Raw genomic sequence first — 9269 nt, forward strand, 5'->3', positions numbered from 1 at the left:
CTGGAAAGAGGAACACAGACTGAAAATGCTCTGGTTGGTGGAGGCATCCTTCAGCAGGCTGATAATTCTAGTTTGTGCTGTGGTTACAGTGGTGCAGGGTGCGGATCCCTGGGGAGTGACGTGCACTCCTACTCCGATCTGTGCTGTAAAAGGATCGAAAGTGCAAATACGCTGCTCCTACAGGCACCCATCCAGAATAGATGACCTTGATGTTGCAGTGAAGAAAGCGTTCTGGTTTACTAAAGTGCAGGATGGTGAACCTGTGGATCTGAGAGAAGCCTCTGAGTACACAGGTCGTGTGAAGTATGACTGTGGAAACAAGGCCTGCACTCTGACCATCACAGACCTGAGAGACAGCGACTCAGCTGTTTACCAGTTCAGGTTCACAACAAACCACCTGACTGGGAGTTTTACTGGTTCACCTGGAGTCTCCTTGTCTGTCACAGGTAACATTTCAGTTTGAAACAGTGAATCTATGGTTTGTGTATGTGGACAGCTCTGTCTAAGATGATGTGTGTGTGTTTATTTACTTACACAGGTGTCAAGGTGATCAGCACAAAAATGTCAGCTTGCTTGATAGGGGACTGTTCAGAGTCAAGTGTGGAGTGTCGAACCAGTTGTTCTCCAACTCCCAGTCTGTCCTACATCTGGTACAAGAACGGACAAAGGACACCGGGAGAAAAATCTTATACCAACTACTTTTATTCAAGAGACAGCATTTCCTGTGCTGTGAGAGGCCACAAGGATTTCCCCTCTGCTCCAATGTGTGAGTTTACTTCTTCCAAAGACCAATTATGTTCTGCTCTTTTAACCTTTTGAGCTAAAACACTGACTAGAGTCTGAAATGGATTTGAAGGCTAATCCAGAGTCTGACACATCAGCTGACACAACATATATTAAAAGAACATTGTCATTGATTCATAAGATTGTTGAACAATGAAATTGAATGAGTCCAAACTAGAGTAGCAGAAGAGCACATTCCTCATCCAAGGCCCAACAGTCCATTCAATTCAATCAAGCTGCTCCATATTACACACACTCCTCGATATCAGGCCTCTGAATATGTCGGATCTTTTCCATCAAGATCCATGAATTTGATTCTGGGAAAACGTGGAAATTAAGAAAAACACTATCTTGCAATGCTAAAAAAAGTAAAAATAAAATCCTTCAAAATCAAAATCTTTCAAGTAATTGTTGCGTAATTGTGTATGCACACCAACCAGCCAACGGACTGGGGTGAAAACATAACCTCTGAGTGGAGGTGATGAAATTATATCACAAATACAACCACAGATGTAGAGCTGGAATTCAAAACATCATCGTTTTTTACTGTAAAGCAAAATGTAGCATCTTTTCTGCATTATTTATTTCCTGACATTGGAAACAGCCATCTGTGAATTATTGTTAAATACAGATGTAAAGATTATTGTTGTCATGGTGATAGTCAAAAGGTTTTTGTTTTTCAGGTGTCTATGGAAATTCATGTGACAGAGTGAATTACATCCACAGGAACATCTGTGCCTTTAAAGGCTCATCAGTGGACATCTCTTGCATTTACAGCAGTTACTATCTAATCACTAAGTCCTGGTTCGTTGCTGAGCGTAAGGATGAGGAGCTGTATCATCCTCCAGCTGTGGACTTACTCAACGACCCAGAGTTCACAGCTCGTGTTGAGGTACTTGATCCAGGGCAAGGGCTCTCCACTCTGAGAATAAAGAACCTGAGACTGAGCGATTCAGCCCAGTATCGCTTCACATTCAAATCACAGTCGTTTGAATGGAACAGAAGTTTCCCTGGCACAACTCTGACTGTCACAGGTACTGAAGAACACTAAGTCACTGTGTTGTTCACTGGTTCTCAACCTGGTTTCCCACAGCTGCTTCTATGTGTGTTTCCTGTTCCAGATCCAGATGTTCAGGTGATCTGGTCTCCGATTGGTCCAACACTGACTTGTCACAGCAGCTGTCTTCTCTCTGGTCGTCCTTCCTTTGTCTGGTACGAGAATGGAACAAAAATTCCCGGGGAAACGTCTCCAACTTTCAAGGGATTCCTTCACCCTGAAAACAACTATTCCTGTTCTTATGAGCATCACCACTCGTCCCCTGTGTGTGAGTTGACTCCAAAATGTCCCTTGTGGAAACTTGAAAGGTTTAGCCTGGTGATTTTCTATATTTTAATCATAGTAAAAAAAAATCCCTTGAAAAGACCAAATCGAACTTTGTTATTAAAGCACTTTTCATATCCAGCAGAATATAGACTAAGAGCAATGAAGAAAATAGAAAGGATTCTCCTCACCCATCCACACACAGAGAAAGACAAGATAACAGAAAGTGAGAAAAAACTTTAATCACAGTGGCTCGTCTTCCATTTTCACTTCCACTTTTCCCTTCATATTTTGCATGTATGTGAACAGGACACATACAAATCCCACTCAGTGATTCCTAAGACAGAGGTGACATGTTCAGTTTAGTGAAGTCTGTATTTAATACAAACAGTAATTACTTGGTAAAACTACTGAACACTAAAGGGGCCGTCCTGTGTCCAAAAGTAAATCAAACACTCTTCTAAAGATGCTGAGAACCAGGGACGGCTGCAAACTACTAAAAGACTATATTCTATAAAGCCATATTCTCATGTAAAGATCTGTTTATATTCTGCAGATGCTCCGAAGGTTCCTTTAGTGCAGCTGAGTCAACCTGGAGACATTCTGAAGGACAGCTCGGTGTCTCTGACCTGCAGCAGTGATGCTAACCCACCCCCTGCATACACCTGGTACAAGGAGAACCAGACTTTGCTCAACAGAGCAGCTCAGCTGGTTTTCAGCTACATCCCAATGTCTGACTCTGGAGAATATTACTGCACAGCTGAGAATACTCTGGGGAAGACAGCGTCTAAAAGTGTCTTAATAAATGTGAAATGTGAGTGAATATTTGGAAATATTCAAAAGCCGAGAGGTTTTGCACATCTTCAAATTTTCAGATGCTGCAACATTCTTCAAATCCATTAACATCCATGTAAATCCAGATGCTCCACAGTCCTCCTCTGTGTCAGTGAGTCCCTCTGGTGAGATCATGGAGGGCAGCTCGGTGACTCTGACCTGCAGCAGTGATGCTAACCCAGCAGCTAACTACACCTGGTACAAGGAGAACCGAGCTCTGCTTCAAGGACCAGAGGGCGTTTATCATCTCTCCTCCATCAGCTCTGAGGACAGCGGGGTCTACTCCTGCAAGTCTGAGAATCAGTACGGACGGATCAACTCCACGTCTCTACACTTAGACGTCCAGTGTGAGTAGAAAACATCTACATGTCCATGAAACCCAGCACTGTCTCGCAATCATACAGAAGGTTCCTGGGTCCGCCCCCTTATCTGGATTCACACCAAAGTTTACTGAGTTCTTCCCTAACCCGTTCCTCATCCTACCTCCAAGTTTCATGCTAATCGACTCAGTAGTTTTTGTGTAATTTTGCTTTAAATCAACAACCAACAAACAAACGGACTGGGATGAAAACATCTGTTGTTGCATAGCTACACTATATGACGTCATTTTCTAAACTCATAGTGACGACATTCCCATCATATGATCATAGATTATTTTTTAATGTATATAAGCTTCAGGTCGTCTCTATAGTCGCATTAGAGGCAGGATTACAGCAGAAAGGAAGTTTTAAGGATTCATGATGTAAATCTCTAACTTCTTTGTGACATTACTTATAAATCATCTATCATTATATGATGGGGAATAAAGTTCTGATCAGTATATGATTTTGTCTCTCTGCTATTTGTGGAAATATCTTGTAAAATGTGTCTTTTGGGTCAAATATTTGCTCACCTTGACCTCTGACCTTTGATCGATCAGCTGAAGAGTTAATATTCTCTATAATATTCAGTAAGTTTGGTTTAAATGTTGAGTTATTTTGTATATTCACAACTACAGTCTGAAAACAAAACCCTCAGTACCTGCTTTTGTCTGTGCTGGTGCCCCGGGTTAATAATGATCATCTATATTTAAGAAGCACTTATCAAAACCAGAGATTGAAAAGTTCTTCACTTTGGTTAATGAATATTTCTGAGTTGACTTCATGATCTTGGATGTTTTACACCAGACGCTCCAAAGCCTCCCTCTGTGTCAGTGAGTCCCTCTGGTGAGATCATGGAGGGCAGCTCGGTGACTCTGACCTGCAGCAGTGATGCTAACCCAGCAGCTCACTACACCTGGTACAAGGAGGACGAGGACTCACCAACAGAATCAGGACAAAACTTCACCATCACTAATATCACAGCTGAACATGGTGGAAAGTATCAGTGTGAGGCCCAGAACACACACGGACGTAGTAAGGCCACCTTACATCTAGGTGAGTCATGTGAAGTCCTAGAACCTTTAAAGGTTCTGGAGCTGTGTATTGACTTTAGCCATTCTTTGTCCTTTCCAGTTTAAACAAAAATAAAACAAAACCCTGCTCCTGTGCACACGTCACACATACACCTCCCAGCAGGGGGAGCAGTGACTCATAAACATTTTAAGAGACACGCCCACACACAGGCCACTCTGAGATCTTAGAACTCTTCAAAACGCGTTATTAGAAAATAAACTTTCTTTCTATTCAGTCAGAACAACAAGACAGGTTTAGCAAACATGACAAAAGTTGTTTTTGTAAATATTTCGTCCTGCACCTTTAAGTATTGTGATTTCGTGAATGATAGAGTAAAGTTATTTCATCATAGTTTTACCTGGATCATGGAAATCAGCACTCATTGGATCAGCTGCTGCAGTTTTCCTCGCTGTGACTCTCCTCTCTGTGTTGCTACTGATCAGGTGAGAAAATCTGTTCCACTAAAGCTTTGTACGATGAATTCCTGAAAATCTGTCCTGTTAAATTAAATCAACTCAATTATTATGTGTATTGTTTGTTGTTTGGTTCAATTGATCAGAAAAAAGAGAAATTCTCATCAATCTGCTGATCCTGGGGACAGACTTGAACACAGTGAGCAGGTGAGACACACAGTTCAGCGTCCAATCCTTTCAAACGCCACTATTTCTCAAGTCAAACCCTTTTCTCTCTCATGTGAAGATTAAAAAGTAGTTATTAAAATCACAGTCAAAATTGTCATTGTAAAAATAATCATCTGGTGTTTGAATTTCCTTCTGGTAATCTATCCATTGAAGCAAATTGCTGAGTGTTATAATTTTCTGAGCTGTGCGAAACATCCAGCTCCCAGATGTAGTTTTATCTGGACACAACCGATGTGAAAGCACACACACAAGAGGCTCCCAGACACACTGAGTGAGAAGTTTGTCGTGTTAGTGTTTGGAATTCAAACTGAAGACCTTCCCTCCTTTTGGTTTTTAGTAGAATCACATGTTTCCTGTCCTTGAAACACGTCTGGTGTAGAAGGAGGCGCTTTAAATAAATCAATAGCTGCTTTAGTTGGACTCTAACGTTGTCCATTCTGCCACAAGGACAAGATTCAAATGCAAATTTGTGTTTGCAGCGTCGACACAATCAGTCTGGGGAAAACTGTGACCTTAACTATGCCAGTGTCCACTTCATGAAGAGAGAGACGGATCCCGTCCACTCCAACGTCAGATCAGCTGAACCCAGCGAACACAAGGAGGCGGAGGAGGTTACGTACGCTTCTGTCAACTTTAACAGATCTGCCCCGAGGTGAGCAGCTCTTCATTCAGGACCATTATCCTCACTAACACCACAAAACACAATAAACAGAGATATAACCTTATAGAAGTCATTTGTTTTTACACTTTAATTTTCTTGTTTGTTTAAACATGTGTATTTGTTAAAGGAGACGTATTCTGCTCACATTCAGTTTGATAATTTTAATTAGTATCGTGACTTTAAAATGTTTGATGTTCAGAAAACATCACTTTCCTCAGACTGTCTATTGCTGCAGCTCCTCTCTTCAGCCTCTATCTCAAACACTTGGTTTCAGCTCCTGTCTCTTTAAGGCCCCCCCTCCTGATAATGCCCAGTCTGCTCTGATTGGTCACCCGGCCCACTCGGTTGTGATTGGTTAAGCACTTCCTGTGCGTGTAGGAAATCCTCCACTCTCACTTTACAAGGGAAACATTCAATCTCAAATCATTTCTTATAGTTTAACTAACGTTTCCGTGGTGAACGACATGTTTGTTTGAACCCGTGTGCAGCGGGCTCTCGTCTGGTGGGTGTGTCAGAGGTGTTCCCCAATCAGCAGCCAATGTTTTAAAAAGGCAGCGACACAATGGATTCTAAAGTTCTCTCCAGATGCTGGTGTTAGAAGCTGCTGTTCCAGACGACGGAAGCAGAGACTGACATTCAGCCTGTATTGAAGCATTCAACACGTATTTTAACCCACATCATCTTCCTAAGAGATGTTTTCCACGAGAACGCAAAGAATCACCTCCTCCGCTAACATTGATGCAAAACTTCGTAACACAAGGTGTTCAATGCACCACTGTTTACGTTTAAATGCTGCTTATGCTACATTTGCTACAGCGCTAGCTTCTGCCGATTTCTGTGGGGCAGAGGAGCTTGTTTTACCAGGAGAGGAACTCAGACTTTGGGCTTTTTAACTTTGCAGAACTTTGAAACTCAGTATGTCTCCTTTAATGCTACGTCTCCATGACCTCCTGATCATTCATTAGTTTTATCTCCTTTCAGAACCAGAGGTCAGGACACTGGAGAGGATCCAGCTGCATTTTACAGCACAGTCCAAAAACGTCGTGCTGTTTAGACCAACGTCTGGAAATCACCTGAGTCCCAATGGAAATATCTCAACAGCTGCGGGATGGATTTGAATAGAAGTTAATTTAACTGATCATGGTCCCCACAGGATGAATCCTTCTTTGGTGACAGACTCCAGCATCATTGTTGAAGTGAATGTTCAGTTTTAAGTGACTTGTCTTGACAGCTCATGGATAAATTGCCCAGTGGATGAATCCAAACGACTTCGGTGACTCGACTTTTATCTGAAATATATCAGCAACTTGTAGAAGTTGTTAAAATTGCCACATTTAGCTTGAATGAAAAATATCAACATTCTATAACTTGCAGCTTCAAACATATAAATATCTGCGGTGTGTGTCAGACGGTCGACAAACTGTTGACTTGTAAATAACTTGTTTCTATTCTTAAAATTATCAAAACAAGCATAATTAGTTAATTGTAGTGTGACACTGCTGCCACTAGATGGTAGTAAAGAGTTTTACTGATAAAACCACAGAGAGGATTCTATCCCTTTCACTTCTTTCTGTTTCTACACTATTGTTTCCATCGTTTCCATCATCAGCCGATCGGGAGTTGTACTCATTTCCTCTGAGGACTGGAGGGAGCACGTCTCATGTGGATGTGAGCTGCTACTGACGTGATGAACGCCTTGAATGTGACCGTTAACACAAAGTGAACTGCTGACACCAGATGAGCTGTGTTGCCTCTGGTGTCTGTTCAAAGTTTGCATCAGGCCCATTGATTTCACTTTAGTGTTTTGTAGTATTTCTCACATCAGGTGTTAAACACGTGAAGAAGAAGGAGTTAGGTGTGTTTTAATCCACCACGTTCACACAGCGGCCATTTTCCTCGGACGTCTCTCTCAGGGTGTGAAGCTCGAATATTGTTACGAACAGAATAATGTTGTACTGCTGTGATCCAGGTTTATAAGTTACACAAAAAAGATAATATATTATTACTTATTCTTCATTAGGATGATTGATGTATCATTATAATATTAGTTTTGGTAATTTTATTAAAATAATAAGTTTGTATGCTGCACCTTTCGGAGACTGATGTTAATTATACTTTTTCTATTTTCGTATGAATTTAAAGTCTTGTTTATTTCATTTGTTGTTCACTCACAACTTCCTCTTTTCTAACTTTGTGATGTACAGTTTTGCAACAAAGCAGATTCTTTCAGGGATCATTAAAAGTTTATTTTACTCTGTCAGTATATTTGTATTTTTACATTAAATGTGAATCTCATTTGTTCCCATTTGCTGTTGTTATGAAACTCTTACAATATTTTAATCTCACTTCCAGTATTTAATCTGTCTTTTGCTCCTCCTTTTCATAATAAAGTAATTCACACACCAAACGAGACTTCCAGCACACACATATTTATTGTCTTCTTCCCGTGAGTTGAGCTGCTTGCGGGTCCCGCTGCAGAGACGAGGTGGAAGAATGCTTGTGTGACCCTTGGTTACACTAGAAAGAGTGTGAATGTGGAGCAGGATGAGAGATACTAGGTGTTTTCGGTGCTTTTCCAGTTGACTTGACCTAGATGTCAGGCCACCTCATATACACACTGCGTGTGGTGTGTATATGAGGAGGCCTGACATCTAGGTCAAGTCAACTGGTAGCTTAACGTTTAGTAATTAAATTATGTTGAAGTTTAAAGTAGCAAAATAACAAACGGTAATTAATGAAAATCAACAAACTTAGGAGCGTGCGGTTGAAAATCTGTTTCTCTGCCGCGTCTTTGTCTCTCGTCAACACCTGGTTCCATTGACCTCGTTCTGCTGTATGTGACGTCACTGACTGGTTTTAGTCTCAGCTGGTCAGCTATAGTCAAACTTGTTCTAAAATAAAATGGCTCCAACAGTATTAATGGCAGTTTATTTTCCAGGTCAATTTTAAATCTTTCTTTAAGTTGTCTTTTTCATGTCAAGCTTTATTGAATCTTAATGAGACACTGAACAGGTGAGATTAAAAACACCTCAGTTTCTCTCAAGTCTCCTTAAATTTGTCTTTCTTGTGTCAGTGAGATGTTGTGATGTAGATGATTCAGGTTTGGTATGAACGGCCACTAAAGTTGTTTCTCACACTCGTCCGGGCTCAGCATGAAGGTGTAAAGAGGAAGGAAGGAAGGTGGGTGTGTTTAACAGTTTAAATGTATCTTCTCTTACAGAATCTGTCTTTATTCTCAGACTCTTCTGTGTTGTAGGTAGACGTGTCTGTGATATGACTGAGTTTCATCTTGTGCACATTATTTATCTGTGGATGTTTTTCTTGTTTGAAGTCACAGACGAGAGCAGCAGCTACTATGAGTGTAACTGCAGCAGCGAGTGGATTTGTTGTCCTTCTTCTCACTGTGACAGGTACTGTACGTCTACATTCATGTTGTCACTCTATTTTACACTCAGACTTCTGATTCACCTATAGTGAGTTTGAGAAAAAAAGTAAAAAATATAAATGAACCGTTCATTCATTTTCAGATCACCACTTGTAAAGTGATGCAGAAAGAAAATATATAAAGGAATTATCATCAGTATTAATTTGTATCT

The 9269-nt window shown here is 40.8% G+C and overlaps 1 protein-coding gene across 1 annotated transcript; it reads left to right on the forward strand.

Annotated features, from left to right (window-relative positions):
* Window positions 1-25: 25 nt before the first annotated feature.
* On the forward strand, window positions 26-4818 carry LOC132997939 (B-cell receptor CD22-like). Its single transcript, XM_061067495.1, has 8 exons — window positions 26-446; window positions 539-650; window positions 1561-1817; window positions 1911-2108; window positions 2661-2918; window positions 3025-3285; window positions 4105-4353; window positions 4724-4818. The coding sequence occupies exons 1-8, from the start codon at window positions 26-28 to the stop codon at window positions 4816-4818; spliced, it is 1851 nt and encodes a 616-aa protein (XP_060923478.1).
* Window positions 4819-9269: the final 4451 nt, after the last annotated feature.

This window comes from Limanda limanda, chromosome 2 (assembly GCF_963576545.1).
Source record: "Limanda limanda chromosome 2, fLimLim1.1, whole genome shotgun sequence".
Lineage (NCBI taxonomy): Eukaryota > Metazoa > Chordata > Actinopteri > Pleuronectiformes > Pleuronectidae > Limanda > Limanda limanda.

Bases quoted from the DNA above. Each gene is read 5' to 3' on its own strand.
- LOC132997939 (XM_061067495.1), top strand. From the start codon at position 26: ATGCTCTGGTTGGTGGAGGCATCCTTCAGCAGGCTGATAATTCTAGTT. The intron at 651-1,560 runs GTACAAGAACGG...TTGCATTTACAG, and splicing joins CCCAGTCTGTCCTACATCTG to CAGTTACTATCTAATCACTA. The intron at 2,919-3,024 runs GTGAGTGAATAT...ATGTAAATCCAG, and splicing joins TGTCTTAATAAATGTGAAAT to ATGCTCCACAGTCCTCCTCT.